The sequence below is a fragment of the Rhineura floridana genome, chromosome 1, assembly GCF_030035675.1.
Source record: "Rhineura floridana isolate rRhiFlo1 chromosome 1, rRhiFlo1.hap2, whole genome shotgun sequence".
Lineage (NCBI taxonomy): Eukaryota > Metazoa > Chordata > Lepidosauria > Squamata > Rhineuridae > Rhineura > Rhineura floridana.
In genome coordinates, this window is record NC_084480.1 from 31,993,760 (window position 1) to 32,019,983 (window position 26,224).

General features: G+C 42.2%; 1 protein-coding gene across 2 annotated transcripts in view; it reads right to left on the reverse strand.

Annotated features, from left to right (window-relative positions):
- Nucleotides 1-26,224, reverse strand: part of HCN1 (hyperpolarization activated cyclic nucleotide gated potassium channel 1) — a 308,517-nt gene that overhangs the window by 263,368 nt on the left and 18,925 nt on the right. For both annotated transcript variants that reach the window (XM_061617563.1, XM_061617552.1), the window contains exon 2: nt 3,302-3,725. In XM_061617563.1, the coding sequence (XP_061473547.1) occupies nt 3,302-3,725 (424 nt within the window). The remainder of the gene's footprint in view (nt 1-3,301; nt 3,726-26,224) is intronic.

The window sequence follows — 26,224 nt, forward strand, 5'->3', positions numbered from 1 at the left end:
ATTTCTAGAAATCTTATCAAACTTTTCAGTTTCTTGCTTAAGAGAAGGAATGTTAGTCTCTCAACAAATAGATCAAGTGGCACCCATTTATGTATCCCTTCATTCAACATCTTTTACTGTGTAGTGTAGCACATTTGATTTTTCAGAATGTTAGTAAATAGGAGTAGCCTTGTGCAAATTTAGTAAAATCAGCACTTATAAGTCCTGCCAAATTATCCACCGTATCTTAGTTTATTGGCCTTTCGCTCTCATTCCTTTTGAAAACCACTTGCTTCATTGAATAGCTAACACAGGCTGACATACTATGTCAGTTCCGATTTGTATTCAATATTCTAACGGATACAGCTATATCACTTGCTAATGACCCATCTGTGAGGGGAAGAGCTTCAAGGCTGCTCTTGTTAATACTTTGGAATTTCTGGATACTGCTGTTAACAGCTTGATATTAAATGAAATGAAGGTGGGTGGAGAGAGAAGGAAATAAACATATGTATGTGGTGTGTGGAAAATATTTAGCAAAGTTAACTTCTCCTATGAGTTGCCTCACCAAAGCAAATGTAATGAAAACATCTCATTAAAAATGGCTTGCATTACCTCTCATGCAAAGTTGTAGCACTGAGTGATATCCATCGTTAGTTGTACTCAGTGCAGATCCACTGAAATCAGTGAACTTAAGATCATTTTTTTCAATGGGTCTACTCTGAGTATGAATTAGTTGGATATCATCCCTTATGTCTGAATAGGCCAAAAATATGCATTACTTGCTCCCTCCTCAGTATCTGAAACCTAAAAGTGTGTGTGCGTGTGTACTGCCTTCAAGTCAATTCCGACTTAAGGAGACCCTATGATTAGGGTTTTCATGGTAAGCGGTATTCAGAGGTGGTTTACCATTGCCTTCTTCTAACCTAGAAGTGGCGAATCTTTAATCATTTATTTTAGAACTTACAAATTGCCTTTCTCTCTCAGAAGATCAAAGTTATGTCCAAACAAAGAGAATACATTAAAACAATACAATGAATAAGAAAAGAAGGTCAGGGACAGCATGCAAGCAACAATGGAGAAATACAATATCCACACCAAGCCTTTCTCCCAGTTTCCATTCTGAAAAAAGTAAGTTCCATAAGCAGATATTGAGCTTTCTAAACTGCATTTATGAGACTTATGAAGGAAACAAAAAGAACCAAGTTGCTTGCTGGGCTTCAGTATGGTTAAGTTAAATTAGTGAATTGGCATGAGTGACTGAATCACTTATTTAAGACCCTCACTAAATCTTATTTACTGTCACTAGTGTTGCTTGCAGTGGCACCTGGTGGCTCCATGTCAGTGGGGCAGTGGAATCTGCTCTGGGGTTTAGTCCGAACTTTCAAGGAGCTCATCACCCTGGACAGCTCCTTGAATGTTCAGAGGGAAACCCAGAGCAGATTCGACTGCCCCACTGACATGGAGCCACCAGCCGCCACTGGTTGCTTGTCAAAGTTTAGTTACATTTCATGGGACCACATACATTATTGTCCCGTCCAGAGCTGGAACCAAGAGACTGAGACACGGGTGCAATTAAATCTCGTTTTATTAAAGTAATGGATACATCAAAGGCAGTGTGCTTCATAAGAAACACCTATACTGGCTCAGTAGAATCCCTAGCTACACTCTACACATGCTCTACAATGTGTGCAGAAAGTTGACTCAGCAACATACACCCCCGTGCGCTGCTAGCTTAAGTAGGGAATGTTTTCAAGTGTAATCTCTGACTCCTTTGCAAGTCCTGTCTCTGCCCTGTCTGCTTCTCACGGCGGCGGGTGCAAGGTGATGGGGGGCGGGTCTCCAACGGTTCATCGGAAGACACCTGCTCCAGAGTAGGCTCGAGGTCAGGAGGCTGCGTCACACTGTTGGCATCCTGAGAACTGCTTGGCTGGGGAGGAGTTGGCAGAGTCTCCTGAACTTCCCCCAACGGCTCCTCTGCGATAACTGGGGGCGGCATGCTCTCTGCTTCTGAGATCGCGCTATCAGTGGGAATTGGCCCAAGTTCAGGCTCACTTCCCCTCCCAAGTTCCTGCTCAGACTCAATAATTGCTGGTTCTTCCGCGCCCTCAGACAGCTAAGGCGCCTGCAACTCATGCCTCCTCCCCTTCCTGCCCCTGCAGGGAGAGCCGGGGCTCAACAATTATTCAATTCTGTTTTTCTTCCATCAATGGATACATATTGATGAACTGTCCCTGTTCCTGTGAAGTATCGTCAAGGGTCAATCAAGAGAACATTGAGACGACTGTTCACTGCTGTGCTCCACACCCATTCACAATTCTTTTTGCTGAAGTTAAAAGAATATGATTCACCTCAAATCACTTCTACACCTCTCTTACTGAAGAGATCAAGGAAGCCCCACAGACTCAGAGCTTCTATTGCAACACACACAGCGCCAGCACCAGAGGGCAGCCAGGTTGGGCCATGGCCGAGGGCCCCTGCAGCCCAGAAGGGTCCCTAAAGGGTCCCTCCTTAGGGTGGAAGGGTAGCACTCCCATTCTGTGATCCATGGCAGCTTTTGCTTCCAACCCTATGGGAGATCGTGGAGAGGGAGCTCCCAGGCACCCCCCAATACAGTCAGTGCAGCCTTCAATAAACCTGCACACATGCCCCACCTACCTCTCCCATCCCTGTGAATGATATGCCTACATCTTGGTTGATGGCAGGCATGTGTGCACAGTGTGCATGTCATTCACAGGGACATGAGAGGTCAGTGGGCTTATCTGCCCCATGCTGCCTGTAGGGGGGCCTGAGCTACGATGCCACAAGCCCTAGTCAGGCCTGGTGCCAGCCCTGAACACACACATACACAAAATGAAGACCAGTTCATAGTGATCATGGGAAAATTGCAACTATTATATGACAAAGAGAATATTTGAGATGACTTTTCTTAAAAATAAGCTACTATAGATAGTAGAAGCATTGGTAGAAGTATTAAGTGAATGAAATGTCAGTCAAACTAATTAAGCTCTTGTGATGAGGAATGTTGACAGTTCATTTGAGCCTTCCTGGAAATGCCCCCCCCCAAGCCTTATTACATTTATGCTGAAGTTTTATTTAGTCTTTAATGAAGTTGCTCAGACACTATCATAAGTAGTACAAAATAAACAATGGCTGACAAGAAGAAATGCTACTTGCACCCAACAAGTAACATTATTGTTTCCTAAGAGTAATCACAATTAAGAATTTTTAGTTGGCTGCAACATCTCAGTATAACACCATTATTTTGTTTTAATTTATTTTAAATGCATCAGTTTGATGAACATTCAAAAGAGAAACTTACCTCTTCCCACTGATGAATATATCTTATTAATCTTGAAAGTCGTAATAAACGCAACAGACTGAGAATTTTTGTGAACCTTACAATGCGGAGTGCTCTAGCAGTCTTATAGACTTCTGAATCCATCCCTTTTTCTACAATGAGAAAGATATAATCCACTGGTATTGATGAGATGAAGTCAACTACAAACCAGCTCTTTAAATAATTCATCTTGATGACTTTGGGGTCCAGGATAATCTCAGAGCTGTCCTCATTAACAGTGCCAGTTCTAAAGTTCATGATCAAGTCCAAGAGAAACACAGTATCTGACGCTACATTGAAAATAATCCATGGCGTTGTTGTCTGCTCTGTGAAGAACGTGATCCCGACAGGTATAATGACAAGATTTCCAACCATCATTATAAGCATTATTAAGTCCCAGTAAAACCTAAGAGAAAATAGAAAACACAACTATTGAACAATGCAAATTATACAGTTATTTTCTCCTAATATTTTTAAGTATATATTTTAAGTCTTTTAGAATTACAAGAGATTTGATTATAATACTGGTAACTCCATCAGTATACTTTCTTAGAAAACAGCATGTAAGAGGACTTTTTGGTAAAATAATACTTCCAGTGTACTTCTTTTATAATGTATGCACTGATAAAAGCAATCATTGGGCTGGAATGAGGGTAACTTACCCATCCTTTATCCCCACACGGAAATCAATGAGACACAGGAGCAACTGGCGTGGTAGAAGGGTGCTGTAGAGCCACCCTCCAGACACTAGTGTCGCTGCCACTCATCAGGATGGCTCGAGGCTGGGCAGAGTGGCTGTAAGATCAGTGCTGCACAGCACACTGGCAAAGTCAGTCCGGCACTTCTGCAGTTGCTGGGACTTCACTGCTGCCCTACCCACCCCATCACCATCCCAGTAAGTGGCAGTGATGACGATGTTAGGAGGGCAGCTCCGTGGCACCACTCCACCTGCCTATTAAACTCCTGTTGGTTGCATAAAGTACCCTTACCTTCAAGCCATTCCATGTGCAAAAAAGTCAGGAGACCTTTCTTGTAAAACACCTTACTGGGTCAAATACACTGAGAGTATAGTCCAGCCTTCCCCAATGTGGTGCCCTCTGGGTGCTGTGGGACTATAACTCCAACACTCTCTGATAATTGGTTATCAATGGAACTGGTGGGAGTTCTAGTCTAAAACATCTGGAGGGCACCCAGGCTGGCATATAACATTGCCATTTATGTCAGATTATTGATTGATTGATTGATTTCCCGCCCTTCCTCCCAGCAGGAGCCCAGGGCGGTATTAACTGTGTTGGGTTGAGACTTGCAATCCAATACACACTTACCTGGGAGTAAGTCCCATTGAACTCATGGAGCTCACTTCTGAGTAGACATGCATTGGACTGTAGCCTTAGTCATTCTTTAGTTCCATTGTAATCAGTGGTATAAGTTAGTCATGACTCATATATGCAGAGCTTAGCTACTATAGATGTGGATTTAAACTCACTGGAAACTAGTGAGGCTGCATTTAAAGATGCAGCTATATCATTCATACTTTATTTGCTCCAGGTAACTTACGAAAAGCCAAATGGCCCATCTAGTCCAGCACTCTGTTCTCACAGTGGCCAACCAGCTGCCTATGGGAAGCCCACAAGCAGGCCCTGAGCACAAGAGCACTCTCTCCTGTGCACTTTCTAGCAACTGGTATTCAGAAGCATAATGCCTCCTACCATGGTATCCCACATAACCATGAATGCTGTGTAAAATGTGGAGCCACTCTTTAGAACATGAAGCCACAGGGTTGTATGAACTAAGGGGACCATCATGGCAGTCAAATATAGCCTGCAGACTTCCAGTTCATTAAGACACTGGTTCTGCCATGAAGCCTTTGCTAGTTTTTGACCTGTGAAAGCACCCTTTCATTGCAAATAGGATGAGGGACAAATTTGATTCAGTTCACATTTAAAGATGAATCCCTCAAATTCAAATTTTCCAAAACAATAAGAGAATCAAAGCACAGCCATCCTTCAAAATGCACACATCCAAATTTTGTGATGCAATTCTCCAACCAATTATTACAAAAATGCATATATTAGGGGAAAGTGTACATAAAAATGATACCAAAATGAATTATATTAGGAGAAATCGTTTGCAAAAATGTGTACATTCATCAAAGCTGCATGCAAAATATGTTTATTAAGAGAAATTCACCCCCAAATGCTTTAGAACTGTCATTGTTTTATTATTGATTTAGTAGCCCTTCACTCTTCTTTTTATCGCTGTTCTTTTTAGTGACTTTTAATTGTTTAAATATGTTTTAACGTTGCTCTGTATAATTGTTTTCAACACATGTGTTGCATGTTGGGCGGCAGTGACCTTTCTGACCTGGTGTATAGACTGAAAGGTAGGGTGTAAATCAATGAAATGAAACTTTAAAAGAACACCCAAGTTATTAAAAAGCAAATAAGGATCCCTGACATCCATGTCTGAGAATATTAGAATGCTGAATTCTGTGCCCATTGTAAAACTCTATCCTTGTATAGCGCAGCTGCAAAGCACACACCTTCTTGGTTATATGATTAGGAAAGATCTGTCTGATGAGGATGACTTCTTAGGAGAAAGGCTGAGGATTCCTTCTATAAAGTATATCCAGAGTTATATAAACATGTTCAAATTCTGCCAATCTTTCCTATTACTGATTAGCATATGGAATAAATTCAGCATTGTACTGAAGTATTAGCTTATCATTCCATGGCATATTTGGAAGGATGTGTTGCATTTGGTAGATTTTTCCCAGACTTCCTGTCAAAACGTATAAACGTGTTTACATAAAAATGAACTGGTGCCTGCTGTTAATCATGAACACTTTGGCAGCCCAGTGAAATTCACTCCTAGATTCCTTCCAAATGCAAAGCCAAAATGTACCAGAATACGCTTAATGACAAATGGACAATACATGTTGTAATACATTTTAAAGTCTGTTTTTATTATGTTTGAGTGCTTTTAGTGCATTCGTTTGCTGCCCTGGGCTCCTACTGAGAGGAAGGGCGGGATACAAATCTAATAAATAAATAAAATATGGCCAACACAATTTTTATGTATCTTCAATGAAAAGATGGTTTCTTGATTTCCAGCACATAGCACATAGGAAATATATATCTTGTCCTCCTGGAAAATAGAGCACTTATGCTCACTGGAAGTCTACATAGTACATAGGAAGCTGCCTTATACAAGTCAGACCAATGGTCCATGCAGCTAAGTATTGTCTACTATAACCAGCATCTGCTCTCCAGTTTCATGCAGGGGTATTTTTCAACTCTACCAGAGATGTTGGGGCAGGAATTGAACTTGGGGCCCTTCTGCAAGCAAAGCATAAACTCTACCACTGAGCTACTGCCCTTCCTCAGAATGGGATGTGGTCAACATGAATACTGTAGAATGCAGGTGAAGTACAGCATATCTACCACACTTCCTGGAGTACACAATGTTGACTTACAGGAATACCCCGCTATACAGACCTTCACTTTACGGACACTCGCGAGTACGGACATATTTACAGTAGCACTATTCCCGTTTACGTACGCTCGCTTCGCAAGGACACTTAATGGCATGACGCCACTGCCCAATCAGTTTCCAACTACAAACTTTTTCTTAAAATAAGGCCTACTGTGTTTATTTTAGGTATAAATGCGTTATTTACATCAGTTATGCCCGTATGTGACAATTGCAGTGCAGTATATGCATCAATAAGTGAAAAAAGGTAGTGCTTCACTTTTTCGTACATTTTCGGTTTATGTACTTGCTCTTGACCCATTGGGTACGTTAATGCAGGGTATTCCTGTACTATATTTGCAAATACACTATCATCTCCAAGCATAAAGGAGCCAATAGCCCTACTGCCACAGCAGTTGAGGTTCATCCAGTCCAGGGAAGCATCCTAGTAGACAGACTAAGTGCCCTTCCATGCACCAATTGTTGTTGTTGTTGTTATGTGCCTTCAAGTCAATTAAGACTTATGGCAACCCTATGAATCAGTGACCTCCAAGAGCATCTGTCATGGACCACCCTGTTCAGATCTTGTAAGTTCAGGTCTGTGGCTTCTTTTATGGAATCAATCCTCTCTTGTTTGGCCTTCCTCTTTTTCGACTCCCTTCTGTTTTTCCCAGCATTATGGTCTTTTCTAGTGAATCATGTCTTCTCATTATGTGTCCAAAGTAGGATAACCTCAGTTTCATCATTTTAGCTTCTAGTGACAGTTCTGGTTTAATTTGTTCTAACACCCAATTATTTGTCTTTTTTGCAGCCCATGGTATGCACAAAGCTCTCCTCCAACACCACATTTCAAATGAGGTGATTTTTCTCTTAGCTGCTTTTTTCACTGTCCAACTTTCCCATCCATACATAGAAATTGGGAAAACCATGCTCTGAATGATCCTGACTTTGGTGTTCAGTGATACATCATTGCATTTGAGGACCTTTTCTAGTTCTCTCACAGTACCCTACCCAGTCCTAGCCTTCTTCTGATTTCTTGCCTATTGTCTCCATTTTGGTTAATGACTGTGCCACGGTATTGATAATCCTAGACAAGTTCAATGTCCTCATTGTCAACTGTAAAGTTACATAAATCTTCTGTTGTCATTACTTGAGTCTTTTTGACATTCAGCTGTAGTCCTGCTTCTGTGCTTTCCTCTTCAACTTTCATCAGCATTTGTTTCAAATCATTACTGGTTTCTGCTAAGAGTATGGTATCGTCTGCATATCTTAAATTATTGATGTTTCTCCCTCCAGTTTTCACACCTCCTTCATCTTGGTCCAATCCCGCTTTCCATATGATATGTTCTGCGTACAGATTAAACAAATAGGGTGATAAAATACAACCCTATCTCACACCCTTTCTGATGGGGAACCAGTTGGTTTCTCCATATTCTGTCCTTACAGTAGCCTCTTGTCCAGAGTATAGGTTGCGCATGAGGACAATCAGATGCTGTGGTGCCCCCATTTCTTTTAAAGCATTCCATAGTTTTTCATGATCTACACAGTCAAAGGCTTCGCTGTAATCTATAAAGCACAGAAGTCATAAATACAAATCATCAGTTAAAAGAGTAAAATGCGCAATGAAAGCATCAGAGAGATCAAATTAGGAGAATTCTCTCTGGAATAATCATTAACTGGATGTAAATAATACAATGATAAGATATAGAGGGGGAGAACCATGTACACCACTTTGAGCTCCTTGAAGGAAAAGGTGATATATTAATGTAAAAATAAAGTAAAATGAATACATACAACCACTGCATTGATACAAAAACTATTAAAATGTCAGTAAAGGTAGAGGTGTCCCCACACTTATAGTGCGAGTCGTTTCCGACTGTTAGGGTGACGTCTTGCAACATTTACAAGGCAGACCATATATATGGGGTGGGATTGCCAGTTCCTTCCCTGGCCTTTCTTTACCCCCCAGCATATGCCGGGTACTCATTTTACTGACCACGGATGGATGCAAGGCTGAGTGGACCTCGACCCCTTTTACCAGAGATTCGACTTCCTCCTTCCGTTGGAATCGAACTCCGTCCGTGAGCAGAGCTTCAACTGCGTTACCGCCTCTTACCACTCTGCGCCACGGAGGATAAAAAGTCAGTGAGGGTATCCAAATGTTCATTCACTAAAAAAAACCAACTTGGATGGACAACAAGTACTTCTTAACTGCAGACAATGTTTGTGCAAGTTATGGAAGGCATTTCTAAGGGAACCAGGATAATGTTTAGCTTTTTAAAGATTTTGATAACAAACTACCCCATCCACAGACAAGACCCACTGTGTCAGCAGTCAATCACAATCTGTTCTATTACACCAAAAACTGTTCTCATGATATTGGAGTACAATCATTTTAGCTTGCTCATGACACTTTTCAAATAATGTAAACACTTCCCATACATTATTTTAATACATGTGTGAAAATGTTTAGAGGCTGAAGTAAAACCTTAGCCTGTTTAAACCTCTTCAGTCTAATGAGACAAGATTCCTGCTTTTCATGAATTGTAGTCCCATTTTCACTCAAAGGATGATCTCCCATGAAGGCAAAATGCACCATGTCACAATTGTAGACACAGATATATGCACAAACACAGGAACAGCAGCTCGCTTGTATTGATGTGTATCATTAGCAGCCAACACCAGTCACAGGTAACGTGAAGTCAGTGCCTATCTAAATACCACTCAAGAACTTAACAAACATCCAGTAATGAATGCTGTTAAGTTCACTACAGTGTGAAGTGTTGCATAACCCCGTGGCATTATATTAATACAGAACACTTCACATTAGTGAAGAGTTTTTAAAAAAAACAAGCAGGAGGTTTTTCAGATCAGTATTCCATAATTTGCATCCTCATTAAAGCTGAAACTTTGCACTTGAAATTCTAAGTACAGGACCGGCTCCAAAGGGTGGCCAGGCGGGCCCCTGGCCGAGGGCCCCTGAGGGGCCAATCCACTCCCCTTCCGGGATTTGCAGCAGAATCGCTGCCACGGATCGCACGGCGAGAGCTCCGGAGCTCCTGCCATTCCCTTGCTTCACCCTACCTTTCTCGGCTGTTGTGTGGTTGCACGCACAGCGCTGCCCTTAACCAGGATGGTGGCTGAGTTTCCCTAAGGGGCTGAAGCCTCTGCCGCCATCTTGGCTGATGGCATGCATGCAGGCCTGGCACCCCCCCCTTCTAGTTTAAGTTCCCTCTAAACACTCCCCCCAACAGGGTTCTTGTTAAGGGGTGGGGATATGGGGGGGATTGACTACCCCTGCGGGTGGTCCAACCTTACCTCCCCCATCGTATATACACAGGTTGGTTCCTAATCCTGGCTTATATTGGATTTGAGGTACTTTATTCTATTTTATTTATTACAGGGAGGCTGCATTGTGGGATTGCAGAGCCCTTGGCTTAGGCTTATGACTTCTTGCTAGGCCCAGGCATGTATTAGGTACAACGTCTTGCTAGGCCCAGGCATATATGAGGTTTGAGGTAATTAATTATATGATTATTATATTACATTGTGGTCTATTGGTGGGGCCTGGTGAGCCTTTTTGGGCCTTTCATATTTGGATAATAATGGTGTGCAGAGATAATAGTTTGCTAGAAAATGTCTAAATCACTGTATCTTAAGAAACAGCGATCCCTTTGCATTCCAAGTGTCAATTTCACGTTACTTGTTAACTCTGAGACAGAAGATGCATTTATCTGAATTTGGTTATGTTTAATAAAGTGGCCCTTTGTTCAACCCAAACTGCTGTGTCTGTGTCTTATTTCGCCCCTCAGCTGCAAAAGCAATCAGTTAGATCTAAACCAATCTCACAAATGTTCAGAAGTCCAAGCCACTTCATCCTATTGTAAAATCAAGGTGATTTAATCAGAACATTAGCTAATACTACTTTTTCCTCTGTTAGTGTTTCACAAAATTTGTGTCCTTGCTTTCTTGAAGAAAAATGCAGCTGTGTTGCTCAGCTGACAGGAAGGCTCCAGTCAGTAGAACAGGGATGTCATTTTCAGTAAACCGTTCATTCCTGCAGCCCCCCCCCACTCCCTAAATCTTCTCCAGAGGATTAAAAGATCCTCCAGAGCAGATTCAGGGGGAGCAAGGACCTGCAGGGAAAGGAAGAATAACTAATAACTACCTCCCTCACTCCACATTAAAACTTTGCCATTAGCTGAGAAACAGTGGATGCAATCCACTGCTGTCATTTTGAAGTTAATGCGGGAGGGGGTATTCCCCCTTAGCTGCATTCAACAATCCCTCTCCAATAGACATGGAAAGATTGCACACATCTTGTGGTGGTCATGCATCTGCATGCGAAGAAGCTTTGTCAAGCTCTAAGCCAAATCTTGCTACTTCATGACTACTGCTATTGGATATATAATAGGAAAGGAGATGCCTCATCACCAAGCAATTTTCTGCTTTTGAAAATGAACATTTTAGAGGGATGTAGACCTATTATTGCAATACCATACATAATGTGAAAGAACTCGTAAAATGTCAACATTGTTCATCTGCACTGATGTTCAAGTTATTTCTGGGGGTTTGTGGTTATTATGCTGTCCTGTATTGATCAAATTATTTCACATTTGAATGTGTATGGTTTTACTTAGCATTCTGAAACGGAGTACTTTTCACTCTCAAACCTTGTGTGTTGCATGTTCTTTAGGTTCTGACTTCAGCAGCTTACCTGTAGTCCCTGCAGCAAAATGCAGTCTATGTCCAAATGTATGGAGATACAGCCCTGTTACCTGTAATGGAGCCACATGGGGGGGGGGAGCAGATTTTTTTGGGCGCATTTTGCCCTGCAAAGCATTCTCTCTCTCACACACACACACACACACACCATCTTGAGGAAAAGGTCACCAAATTTCTATCTACCTTCTATTTGATCTAGGGGGAAAATACTCAACAGGCGCCAGGCAAAAACACATTAAAAGCCTGAATGACTTTGGCATACAATTCAGCTGTCACTTTTTTATTTTCTGGCCCATTCCCATGCCTCTTACAAAAGCTCTGATGCATAGAAAATAAAGCCAGGCATGACACAATACATGTGTGCTTTGTACTCTACACCACTACTCAAGTACAAATTGTAGTCTGAGAACTGCCTTTAGGTCAGGGGTGGGGAACCTCTGCCCTCCAGGCCAATCATGGCACCCCAAGGGGTCCAATTTGGCCCCTAAGGCTATTTTTCCAAACCACACCACCTGTCCACCAGCTGACATCACTAATGATGACAACTGATGGGCAAGAGGCCAGGGTTTAATCCTGCCTTGGCTGCACAAGATCACACAGCTAAGAAAGCAGGATTTAATCCCTGTTCATGAGCTAAGGAAGCAGGATTTATTTATTTATTTATTTATTTATTTACTATTTGATTTATATCCCACCCTTCCTCCAGCAGAAGCCCACCTGCTCCTGCTCCCCAGCTGAGTGGGAATTAAAGCCCTGCAGAGAGCTGTTTTGCACATCCAAACTCAGCACTAAGCAGGATCCTCCCCACCCACCACCCACATCGGCTGATGCGAAGGGAGCTGTCCTGCTTGATCTAGGTGTGGTAACTAAGCAAGTGATCCAAGCAAATGCTGTTTGAAGCAATCTCACCTCTCTTCAAGGATTGCTGGAGTGTTCTTTAAAGGGCAAGAGAGACTGCTTCAAGTGGTGCTGCAAACCTAGCGCCTGTTTCTTCATCCCCGTGTGACAATGCAGTCCCTACAGTCTCAGCACCAATGAGCGGTCAGGTAGGGCACATGCTCGAGGGCCTCAGGGGCTCAGAAGGGCCCCTTGAAGGGTGCAACTCCTGCTATGTGCCAATGTCAGGGTGCTGGGTGTGCATACAGTAACCCATTACCCCAGCGGCAAATCACACGGTGCACCCAATGCCAGTGTAGATCATGGACTTCCACCCTCCTAGAAAACATCCCCCCAATGTTTGGCCTTAAATAGGCTCAGCTGCCCCACCTCCCACATTGCCCAGTCAGCATATACAAAGGGGTGCACATGCAACATGCTAGTATGCTGAAGTAATGATGCAGGAGGCAGGGCAGCCAGAACTATTGAAGCCCATGCTGAGTGCATGGGGTGTTGGTGCCCAAGGACCGCCTCATGCCTGACCGGCCCTGAGTCCCTACAGAATCTATGTCTGGATGCAGGCATTGGCCCTGGCAGGGACTCCATCATGCTCCAAGGAAGAAAAAACCCAGGTCTGCTTGCTATGGAAAGTCTGCCCCATGCTGATCCTTTTTGGTGGTTGAACGGATCAGGCAGGGCAGGCTTTCCAAGCCTGCCCCATGCCACCCCTTTCAGGTTCTCATTGCAGAGCTTGAAAGGAAGGTCATGAGGCAGGCAAGGGATTTTAGCAGGGGGACAAGGCAACCCACCTGTCAATCATCTGATGTCATAGTGATGTCATGCAATTGACAGGTACAACTGCCCCACCCACCTGTCAAAGTTGACCTGTGGGGTAGCTGTGCCCCCCAGAGCCAGAAAGGTTTCCCCACCCTCCCTTTAGGTAGTAGACAAGTTTTCAGCATGCACATGTACACAGATCAATGTTCATCACTTTCAGTTTACAAGGAAATAGTAGATGGCGTAAGTTACAACAACAAAAGTGGTGAGTGGCAAGGGCATCCAGCAGCTAAACAGATCTGAAGTCTATTGATAAGCTCCTCTACCATGTACCAATAACATAATGGAAAATACAAGTTGAGAATTCAAGAAGTGTTGGTCTCCAAGGTGGAAGTTGGTACAATTTGCCCCAGCTTTCAGGTATGCATGTCCTGAACACAAAAATACACGAAGGATGGAACGTTGCTACTTTGGGAGAGGATCCACAAGTACTCTGTGGAATACTCTCCTCTCTGAGCTTTGGCTGCGCCTGCTTTGTCTATCTTTCAACAACAACGGACCTTCCTCTTCCACCAGGCCTTCTGATTTGGTTAGTATAAGCAGTGCTTTTTTTTGTAAAAAAAAATGGGATGCCAGTACTCCATACAGGTGAACACTGTCACACACATACACAAAAAAGCCTACTGAGTATATGGCTATGTTATTCCTAATATTTAAACAGATGAACCAGTGAGTATGGTTTAATTGAATTTTACTTTTTATTTTTATTGGTATTGTATTTTTAAATTGTTGTGACTCATCCCAAGATCACTTGTGACAAATACAATGTTATCTACAAATTAAATTACAGTACACCCAATTCACAGGTTGACTGACAGGCTCTCTGTCATGAACTTAAGGTCTGATGAAAACATAATATATGGTGCTGTTTTACACTGTAAATCTTCTTTTAACTGTTAAACACCCACTGCAGTTGTTCTCTCCAGCACAGTTCAGAAGCAGTGCCCTCGGCCTGATGAACCATGGCTTGTTGGCCCAGGAATGAGTATTCACACCTTTTATCTACCTTTCTTCCCCTCTCACACTCCGCTTCAGGGACACTATCTTTGTTTCTTCAGTCCTCATTTCCCATGACATCCAGAGCAGGAAGTGTAAAAGCTCCACTCAAACAAGAATATGAAACCCAGATATGATTATGGGGTTTTGTTCTCGCTTCTACAGAGCCTTAAAACCACTGTTTCCTGGTCTGGACATCTGTGGTTTAAGACGTCATGATAGCTATCTAGAAGCATGTCACTAGAAGGGATGAGCAAAAGGGTACTCAATGCATTCCCAGGTCAATAAATCATCACTGATCAGACTAGGATCGTTACACTGAAACCAGAAAATATTTCTATTTAAAGGTTATCTACAGATAAAGACAAATCAATATCACCTGGATTTTGCCACTCTTTCCTTGAATGCACTCACTGAAGTTCAGATTAAGGGCACAATCCAACTTGCATTTGCACTGGGCTGGGGGGAGTTGGATGCGGCGGAGACCTGGCACACCTGGTGCGGCTGAAGGTCCACCAGAGAAGCCCAGCCCGGCAGATGGAGAGCCAGTGAAAGGGCCAAAAAAAGGAGCATTCCAGGGGCATGATAGAGGTGAATCCGAGAGAAGACAGCTTTTGCTATATCCAACTCCCCTTCAGAGAGCTCCCGCAGGTCCCGATTGAGTCAAAATTCCCACTGGCAAAAATCTGGCGTAGGAAAATAATTACAACAGTGGTCAATGAGGAGCAATTACTCCCCTGTAGGAGCTGGCTTTAACTTCCCAGTCCCCGTGCACACCTTCTGACTGAGACGGCATTCAGCCAGCCCAGTGGCTCCCAAAAGGCAAGTGGATGCTGCAGATCTTACTGCCGGCCCCTCCTCCACCGGCCCCTCGTCCACCGGCCCCCCTCCCATCTGCTTCCCATGGCACTCAGTGTTTAATCAATTTAACCTTGCAAGCTTTAGTTTTACAAATACCATTATTGCCAAAGTGTTTAAGCTTCCATTTAAGAATATTTATCCCTAAAGCTAAACACTAAGAGCTCAGATATGCAAATGCTTCTGTTAATTTTCTTCTTTCTAAAAATCACAGTAATTTAATGGAATCAGAACAGGGGAAACAGGTCATAATTATTAATGCTTGGAAAAACAGAAAGATAATAATGCTTGGAAAAACAGAAGGAAAGAAAAAGAGGAAGGCCAAACAAGAGATGGATTGATTCCATAAAGGAAGCCACAGACCTGAACTTACAGGATCTGAACAGGGTGATTCATAAGAACATAAGAACATAAGTTCTTATGTAAGCTGTAGAAAGTGGAGTCCCTCAAGGATCGGTATTGGGACCTGTACTTTTCAACTTGTTCATTAATGACCTAGAATTAGGAGTGAGCAGTGAAGTGGCCAAGTTTGCTGATGACACTAAATTGTTCAGGGTTGTTACAACAAAAAGGGATTGCGAAGAGCTCCAAAAAGACCTCTCCAAACTGAGTGAATGGGCGGAAAAATGGCAAATGCAATTCAATATAAACAAGTGTAAAATTATGCATATTGGAGCAAAAAATCTTAATTTCACATATACGCTCATGGGGTCTGAACTGGCGGTGACCGACCAGGAGAGAGACCTCGGGGTTGTAGTGGACAGCACGATGAAAATGTCGACCCAGTGTGCGGCAGCTGTGAAAAAGGCAAATTCCATGCTAGCGATAATTAGGAAAGGTATTGAAAATAAAACAGCCGATATCATAATGCCGTTGTATAAATCTATGGTGCGGCCGCATTTGGAATACTGTGTACAGTTCTGGTCGCCTCATCTCAAAAAGGATATTATAGAGTTGGAAAAGGTTCAGAAGAGGGCAACCAGAATGATCAAGGGGATGGAGCGACTCCCTTACAAGGAAAGGTTGCAGCATTTGGGGCTTTTTAGTTTAGAGAAAAGGCGGGTCAGAGGAGACATGATAAAAGTGTATAAAATTATGCATGGCATTGAGAAAGTGGATACAGAAAAGTTCTTCTCCCTCTCTCATAATACTAGAACTCGTGGACATTCAAAGAAGCTGAATGTTGGAAGATTCAGGACAGACAAAAGGAAGTACTTCTTTACTCAGCGCATAGTTAAACTATGGAATTTGCTCCCACAAGATGCAGTAATGGCCACCAGCTTGGATGGCTTTAAAAGAAGATTAGACAAATTCATGGAGGACAGGGCTATCAATGGCTACTAGCCATGATGGCTGTGCTCTGCCACCCTAGTCAGAGGCAGCATGCTTCTGAAAACCAGTTGCCGGAAGCCTCAGGAGGGGAGAGTGTTCTTGCACTCGGGTCCTGCTTGCGGGCTTCCCCCAGGCACCTGGTTGGCCACTGTGAGAACAGGATGCTGGACTAGATGGGCCACTGGCCTGATCCAGCAGGCTCTTCTTATGTTCTTATGAGACCTGACCTCCTCTCTGAGATATTTACTGCCCTATAAATTTGAACAAGATAAAATACATTCTAGCAAATTTCTAGGTGTGTTCTATGTTTTTAATTGACCATGCCCACCTTTCCTTAAGTGGAGTGGTTTAAGTATAGCAGGCTGAAAATATGCATCTTGGGCAGACCAAGTTTGTTTTTTCAAAAAGCTAGATTCATTGCTTAAGTAGCAACATATTGTAATCAGTCTGATTTTACATCAAACTGCAGTTTCAGATCCAACTGCTCATGCACCCAAAATAGAAATAGTCCATAACCTCCACTTTGAAACACAAAAGGCTGTCTTCACCATCATATGACATTGACCTATACAAAGGCTTTGAAATTAATGAAGATAAATGTGACACAGATTTCTAGGATGAATAATGAGAGAAATATAATTGTTTAGGTTAGATTCTCTGCAGAAACAGTAGTAACACAGGAAAAAAGCAAAGTAAGAACACCAACATCTTTGGAGATGGCAGGTGTTGCCACTACTCACCATATGCTCAGAGGCACATGTTACTAAATTCACCAAGCTACCCAGGAAGTGGATTGGACTGCGAAAAACCAACCCAAATTGTGTTTGCATTTTTATAAATTTGTAGGGCAGTACAATATGTCATTGGAGAATATCAATATGGAGAAACTGACTGGTTCCCATTGGAAAGGGTGTGAGACAGGGGTGTATTTTATCACCCTACCTGTTTCATCTATGCGCTGAACATATCATACAGAAAGCTGGATGGGACCAAGTTAAAGGAGGTGTGAAAACTGGAGGGAGAAATATCAATAATTTAAGATATGCGGACGATACCATACTCTTATCAGAAACCAGTAATGATTTGAAATGAATGCTGATGAAAGTTAAAGAGGAAAGCACAAAAGCAGGACTACAGCTAAACATCAAGAAGACTAAATGACAACAGAAGACTTATGTAACTTTAAAGTTGACAATGAGGACATTGAACTTGTCAATACCTTGGCACAGTCATTAACCAAAATGGAGACAATAGGCAAGAAATCAGAAGAAGGCTAGGACTGGGGAGGGCAGCTATGAGAGAACTAGAAAAGGTCCCCAAATGCAAAGACGTATCACTGAACACCATAGTCATGATCATTCAGAGCATGGTTTTCCCAATTTCTATGTACGGATGGGAAAGTTGGACAGTGAAAAAAGCGGATAAGAGAAAAATCAATTCATTTGAAATGTGGTGTTGGAGGAGAGCTTTGAGGATAGCATGGACTGCGAAAAAGACAAATAATTGGATGTAGAACAAATTAAACCAGAACTATCACTAGAAGCAAAAATGATGAAACTGAGATTATCCTACTTTGGACACATCATGAGAAGACATGATTCACTAGAAAAGACCATAATGCTGGGGAAAACAGAAGGGAGTCGAAAAAGAGGAAGGCCAAACAAAAGAAGATTGATTCCATAAAGGAAGGCACAGACATGAATATACAAGATCTGAACGGGGTGGTTCATGACAGATGCTGTTGGAGGTTGCTGATTCATAGGGTTGCCGTAAGTCGTAGTTGACTTGAAGGCACATAACAACAAAGTATCTCAGAGAGGAGGTCAGGTCTCCTGTTCTTCTTGTGCATTCACCATAGCTGCCCAATTTCCCTGCTTTTTAAAGATTGATAGAAATATCTGTTGGCTATAGGTATGTTCTTAAAACACAAGGTTTTTTGCCTGTTGGTGAATTATATAACTTGCTTAGGAAAAAGGGCACAACACAGTGCTTCAGTTCTGTGAGAAGACAGTGAAGACAATCCAACAAAGTTAAATCTCATCAAGCATGAACATTTCTCAATATGTGCACGTGCAAATATGGGTGTTTGCAAAAGGAAAGTGATACTAGAATTTGATTTGCTAATTTATAAAACACTATTAAGAAGTGAAAAGTACGACATGCTCCATTGTTACATCTTATTAGAGTCACAGTTTGTAACTTGATAATTTTTACAGCTCAGAGCTAAATATTTAAGATCCATGTTTTCAAGCATTTGAGGGAGAGAACCTGCAAACAGATCCAACGCTCAGGAAACCGAAGGAGAGAGGGATCAGTCTTTGGCCAGTTTGTTTCCCTTTCGCTAGTGTTCATGTACAAGTCCATTTCATCCAGTTTCTTCTTTAAACATATAGATATTTTGCTCCACCCCCAACTGCACAAAATTAGATTTTTTTAACAAGGTAGGTGGCCGAAGGGCTGACTTGACACTCAGAGAGCGCCTGCCCTGCTGCCACTTTGCCACAATCGTGGCAAATTACTATTTAAAGTCAACTAAATACTTTAAAGATACAAAAGTAACTTTAAATAGTTCCTTGTCACTATTGCAGCAAAACAGTGGTGCAGGCACTGCATTGCAGGTTACCCTGGCTACGATGCCTCACACTGACAAAGGACCCTTTGTAATGAGGCATGAAAAGCCCATGCTGCTGATGGCAGCAAGTGGATGGGTGGCAGCAGTGGCGGGGGGGGAGGGAGAGGAGGAGAGAGGCAGCAGTGGAGGACAAAAGCAGTAGCAGAAGCAGCATGGTCTGCTGTCTCTTACATTGAGCCCTGGCTGCCACTGTTAACATACAGTAATAATCAAGTGCATGCGCTCCTGGACATTGCTTCTTTAACAGAAAACTTTGGTACCAGAGGTAGGAATAACATGGAAAGAACAGAGATAGGTTCTTACACCACAAAAAAGAAGAGCAGTTCAACATGTTTCAGCAAATGTTTTATTCAAAACTAACAATACACATATCTGCAATAGGATTGCCAGGTTCCTGGCCTGAGACTGATCCTGTATCTTTAGGAGAAGAGAAAGTCAGCCAAGTGCAGGTGTTCTTGCAATGCTGTAATGGGAAAAACCACAAGGTGGAATTCTCCCTTCCCTCTGCACAACTTTTAAAGATACAGAAGACCTCTTGGTGGCCAGGCCGGGCCTGGCAACGTCTGTATCTTTAAAAGTTATGCAGGGGGAAGGGAGAATTCCACCTTGTGTTTTTTCCCATTACAGTGTTGCAAGAACACCTGCACTTGGCTGACTTTCTCTTCCCCTAAAGATACAGGATCAGTCTCAGGCCCTGAGCCTGGCAACCCTAGTCTGCAATGAAACATCCAGGTCAGGTAAGTCTTGCATACAGACCACTTGAAGGCTTCTTCCAAAATGCATCCAGGAATGCCTGCCTTGCCTTTTTTCTTTTCTCATGTAGCATCTTGCTACAGCAATCTAAAGCTTTGAGCACAGTTCTCTTCTCCGTACATATGAGCAGGCAGGCAAGGGGCAGCCGCCACCAACACCCTGTCCTTGCTCTCTCTCTCTCTCTCTCTCTCTGCCATCCTCTAGTACAGTGCACCTGAAGCACTGCTTACTGCAGAGGTGCCTGCGCCACCTGGCAAGGAACACCATTTCAGCCACATGTGAGAGAACTGCCTGCAGCAGCCGCAATCCCACAGACAAGTAGCCACATTCTGACTGTATCAAAGCCTACATCCCCTGCACCCAAAAAAAGACTTTGTTAAAAGGAGCTTCTTTCCAGGAAGATTGTTAACTGAGGTCTTACTGTATTGCAAAACATTTTTTTGTAATGCATAACAATGTTAGGGAAGGTTTCTATAAAAGTTCTTCTCACTGGGTTTTTATCCTGAAACCCCAAAGCCAGCCTACAGTTGGCTTGTTCGTGCATTTCATTTATATCCCACCTTTCCTCCAAGCAGCCCTGTCAGATTAGGCTGAGAGATCGTGCCTGTGATCAGCTGAGTGTAGTGGCTGAGTGGGGATTGGACACTGGCTAAACATTTTAAAGGACTACAGCAGATCATAATGGCTGTCAATGTCAGGTTGACCAATTCTAAATTATATGTGGTCAATATTTGACCAATCAACTGAATGCTCTACTGACCTCACTCCCAAACACACACTCTCAAAGGTTTACAGGACTGCATTAAATATAATTTCCTTCTAATTTTGCACTGAGGACCTCGTGTTCACTTTCTGCACAACCATTTTCCAGCTGGGCTCTCTACCATCTCATTGCAAAGTGGGAAAGCATTCGTCTGGAATTTTAACATGTAAGAGGTATGTCAGAAAAATATATTCCCCTGTGCATTTTAAGCATGACCTTTTAATTAAGTGTTCATTTTTTGGCAGAAAAATGGGAGAGAATTCTCTTGAATTCAACAGAGGCTTCTAGGGGGGGTGTCTTCCCAACAGCGCTGCACTTAATCAGAATGAGGATAAAGCAGGGCAGCAGCAACAAGTTCAGACAACCTCCAGGTTGGTAGCACTGGTCACTCCGAACCCAAAGCCTCAATAGCCTCACTGCTCACAACTCTCCCCACCTCTGTCCTGGCAAGCATAGCACCACTGCCAGCACCAGGAGAATGTTGGGACTAAAGTACCCAAGCATGTTACAAGTGACCTGAACGGGGGGGGGGATGATAGAAAGGCAATATATTCTTCCCTTTGCTGATTCTTCCTCTAAAGAGTTTGTTGTTTTTGCAGGCTTTGCTCCTCCCCTTCTTCCCTTCTCTTCCTGTCTTTGTTCTCAGTTAGTTAATTATGGGTTCCTGAGTGCAGCCACATGGCTGCTTCAGCATGTATGACTTTACCTCTTCATCGTAATGAACCTTACGTTCCTTTATTCTTTCAGCTACCAGTCTTAACAGACCAGTTATTTCTGCACTCTGCTGCAACATATATCTACCAAAAACCTCTAACAGATAACACAGCTACCTTCCCCTCCCCTGTCAGGAGCACCACAGCTTGATTTGGCAGGTTCATTGTGCTAATTTGACACAAATGTGCCCTCCTAGTAGTTCACTGATGATGCCTCTTCCATTAGGCAAGTATGCATTACCTTCTGGGGTATTTTAGTCATAGGGATGCAGTACCAGTAGGAACTTGACCACATCAGAGTGAAGGCTAAAGTCCAAAGTTTCTTACTGATGACTGTCTCTCAAGGAAAGCTGAACCAAACTAAGGCCAAGAAACCAAAAAAGCAGAAGCAAAATAAAATAACTCTCTGCAATCTGGTTTGTTAAAAAAGACATATACCTTTTAAAAAATGAGCCTAAACCTTTTCAGTGAGAAATAATTTAGGGTTAGTTATAACTGATGGTATGATTTCACCTATAAAAGCAAATCAACCTATTTGTCATTTACTGAGCATGCTGGTCACAATTCAGCTCAGTTAACTGATTTTCAGAAGCATGTGTGTGTGTAACTGGGTTACAGCTATTTTGCTGAGAATAAGAAACACGACCTGATCCCATCCATTATGTCAGCAGTTTTCCGGTCTGCAAGTATGTTCTGTCACTAGACAGGCAGAACTACTCCCACAGCATTTAGGCACTCCTGACCACTCCCCGCTTCCAACAAATAAATTGTCAAAATGATCACTGTGTTGGCATTAAGGGCTGAGGAACTCAGTGCTGGCGAATTCTTATATGAGGTGACTTACTCAGTACCTCCCAGTCTAATGTGCAAATCAGAACTCACAGTGCAATCCTAAAAATGTCTACTCAGAAGTGAGTCCTGTTTAATTCATTGGGGCTTATTCCCAAATAAGTGGGACTAGGACTGTAGCTGTAGTTACACTACCTTTTATTAAGAAGCAGTTCCCGGCTCATGTACAAGATGCATTTAAAAATGCATTCTCTCTCAAAGTATATTTAAAATGCATAATTTTGATAGAAAATATACTTTAAACATACTTATTTAAATATGTATTTAAATGTGAATATTTGGACAGATTTTTTACTTTAAAAAGTGCAGATTAATACGGGAACAGGACCAACAGTGAACACAGGAAAGGGACATGGAGGGGCTTTCTATGCATCCTAGAGCCAGCAGGGTCAATGCAAATCTAGGGCAGCTGATATTTGGTAGCTAAGGTCAAGGGGCTGAATGCTGCCCTCTTGATTTCTTTATCAGGCCCAGAGGACTCTCCCCAGGCCAAACTCCTCCCCAGATCTGCTTTGCACCTTCCTTGAATTTCTTTGCCTTGCTAGAACGTGTCATGGATAGAAGACAGAGAGGGATATGCGAGTGTGTATAGAAACAAGCCTACTGTACAAATTATCACTCATTGCTCTACCCACTTTTGATTCTGGCCACTGATACGTGGCCCCCAGAAGGTTGCCTAGAAAGGAATGTGGCCCTTCGGATGAAAAAGATTCCTCATCCTTGGTATACAGCCATGGCAGAACTTAACTACTCTTCTTGCCTCAAATCAGTCTATTACTTTTCGGTGGCTGCCCCAGGCTTTAAAATTCCCTTCCTAAGGAGGCAAGGATGGCCTCCTCTTTCTGTCCTTCCGTTAGCAGGCAAAGACTTTTTTTATTCCAACAAGCTTTTAGAATAAAAGTTGGTTAGGACAGTTCATTATTATTATTATTATTATTATTATTATTATTATTATTATTATTATTATTATTATTATTATTATTATTATTATTATTATTTCTTCAATTTATTAGTCGCCCAATGCAGATTGCTGCATTGTTTATTGCTTAATTGCACTATTTTTAATGTGTTTTTATTTATTTTAAGTGGATGTTAAATGTTTTAATCGTGCTAATGGTTTAATCTTATTTTAATGTAGAATTTTGAATGTTTTAATCATATGTATTTGTGTTTGTTGTAAGCCGCCCTGAGTTCCACTTGGAAAAAGGGCGGGGTATAAATAAAGATAATAAATAAATAATTACCAGAGCTATGATTGGTCTGGCCCTTCTGTGCAGCCTCTCAGTTAGGAATCAATTTCGGAATTATGGCATCTGTCATGTAGAGCTAACACAGGCTTTTATTTATTATTACTTATTTCATTTATGAATTGCTTCCCATGAGGCATCCCAAAGCAGTGATCTGTTCTAAATATGCAAGGTGAACTACTTAATATCATATTAATTTTGAAATTTGTATGCCTCTGCAAGGCACAGCAACGAACAATGCAATCAAATTTCATAGCAAATAAATAAATGAATAAATCACCACTCTTCAGCCAAAACAGGCTTAGGAATGCACTATCCTGTCCCACCAGTACAACTTATATTTTGAAAATACATTTTGTTCTGCAAGCTGCGCTCTTTGAAACTCGTTGAACAAAAATTCTCTCTGATCCCTGAAGAATTCAAAGTATACCCAGTTCCTTAATGACTTTGCCCAGCACTGCCACAGCTGTTTCTTTGCTTCAAACACACAAAGAACAGGTTAAAGGTGGCAATGGAAAGTGTTTCCCTTCAAGTAAGTTGCCCGTAGCAGCAGCTTCTGATAAGCTGCTCTTAAAATAAGCACTCGAGGAAACTTAGGTCATGGTCACTGGGGATCCAACACTACTCTTCCTCTTTATTTGTTGATAAATAACTTTATCCCTGAGAATTAAAACTTTGCCCTTTACATCTTGGAGTTTAAAGTTGCTGTACTTTTTATCAAATTTATATTTCAAATGGTTTATTTTTGCAGAGAGTACATTATTTTTTAAAAAAATTAATGTTCCAATCAAAACACTATGTCAAGGCACACAAAGAAAAAACAATGAGAACTAATATTCTAATAAGGACCTTTTTGCAGATAACAACACATAAACCTATTAATAACACTAACATTAAAATGAAAGTTTAAAGGGAAATGGTAGCTTGCATTCCAGCTTTTGCAAATGGCAATCCATCAAGCCAAGAGGAAACTCTAGCACTCCACATGTTGTTGGACTCCAACTCCCATCAGCTCCCCAGGCAACATCAAGAATTATGTGAGTTGTAGTCCAACAACATCTGGAGGGCCACAGATTCGCCACCCCTGCCTTGGGCTTTCAAAAAAATGCAGTTGTTCTGCCCTCTTAACAGCTTAAAACAGTGTAACCATTCTGGTACCCTCCAACTGTTGTTGGACTGCAAGTCCCATCATCCACTACCACCAGCTGTGCTGGCTGGGGTTGATGAGAACTGAAGTCCAACAATAACTGGAAGGCACCATGTTGGGTACCCCTGGTTTAATGATATTATTTAAGTGCTTTCCACATACAGAACCTGAAATTCTTGTCCATCTATCTTCTCTCCACTCCCTTTACTTCTGATAATCATTATCAGAGGGCGTAGTTACAGCGGCAGGCTCACACTATACTTGCAAGGAATATTGCTTCTAAATCAAGATGTTGCTTCAAATCTTTATTCTCTATTTTTCAAAAACGTTTCAGTTACTTTGTAACATCCATAGATTTTCCGTACCTGTTGATCTCTGACTTAAGTTAAGTGCTCAATATTTAGTGGCTTTCCCCACGTACAATATTCTTGTGTCCTCTTTTCTCTTTCTGGTTTTCTGAGTAATGCAAGTTATCTACATTGACTTAAAGCACAAACAGTATGCTTGGCACTTGGCACTATACAAACAAAATTTAAAATCAGGACCATGGCCAAAGATGGCTCCCACTGTATGTTAGACAGGGTTCGTGCATTTGACACATCTAAATATCACAAAAAAAGGAATATAAACACATCACATTTATTTCAGTAGCCGTGCCACGTTAGAACCTCAGAATGGTCTAACAGACATAGATTATTTATGTTTTGCCCCTGTGCTCCCTGTCTTCTGTATCAAAATGAGGCCAGCACTTTAAAGGTTTCATTAAAAGATGGGCATCTCCACTCCTGAAAGTGGCTTTGGCAGATTTTAAACCAGAAATATCAAACACACTCAAGTGCCAGGTTTGCAGAACTCCAGAACAAAATGGAAGAATGGATTGTTGCTTTGAAGCAAAGCAGACATGGAAGGTCTGAACTTCAACAGAATTTTTTTCCCCTTCAGACCATTAGGCCTGAAACAAACTCAGCAGTCTTTAACAACGCTGTATTATTAAACACTGCATTAAATAAGCTAAATAAGGTTTTAGCAGAGGGTCCCTCCATTGGCTTTTCACCTGTACCCCATCCCATTTTTCCCCTTTGTGAAGAACTCTCAACTTGGGAGCTCCAACTCATGAGTAAAAGCCATGGGCAGAACAATCCTAACCCTGCCCAAGAGACAACTGGTGTGACGGAGCCACCCTATATACAAAGCCCTGCCAGCTGAGGGCAGGAGGTCAGGGCGGATGGTGGGAGCGAGGCTTCTTGGGGGTGTTGTTTTGGGATTGGGTTGCTGTGTCAGCAACAGGCTGGCAAAGTAGAATGTTTTTAAAGTTGTTCTATTCTAATATGTTTTTAAGGATGTTTTGTTGTAATATATTTTAAAGTCTGTTTTTGTGATGTTTTAGAGTGTTGTTAGTGCTTATGCTTGCCGCCCTGGGCTCCTGCTGGGAGGAAGGGTGGGATATAAATTTAATAAATAAATAAATAAATGAGGTCCCTAAGCTGACAATGGGCCATCATAAGATCCAGCATATCCTAGGCCTGGCCAGCGCTGCCCCTGTTCCCTTTTTGGGAACTACTGGCACAAGCAGGATCACCAGCAGCTACTGGCACAAGCAGGATCACCAGCAGTTGCCTCCTACCTACTTGGGCAGAGGGCAGACCTCCACCACAGGGGAGCCTCTCTCCTCCCCCCTAAGCATCACTGCCTGTGGAGGTTGGTGG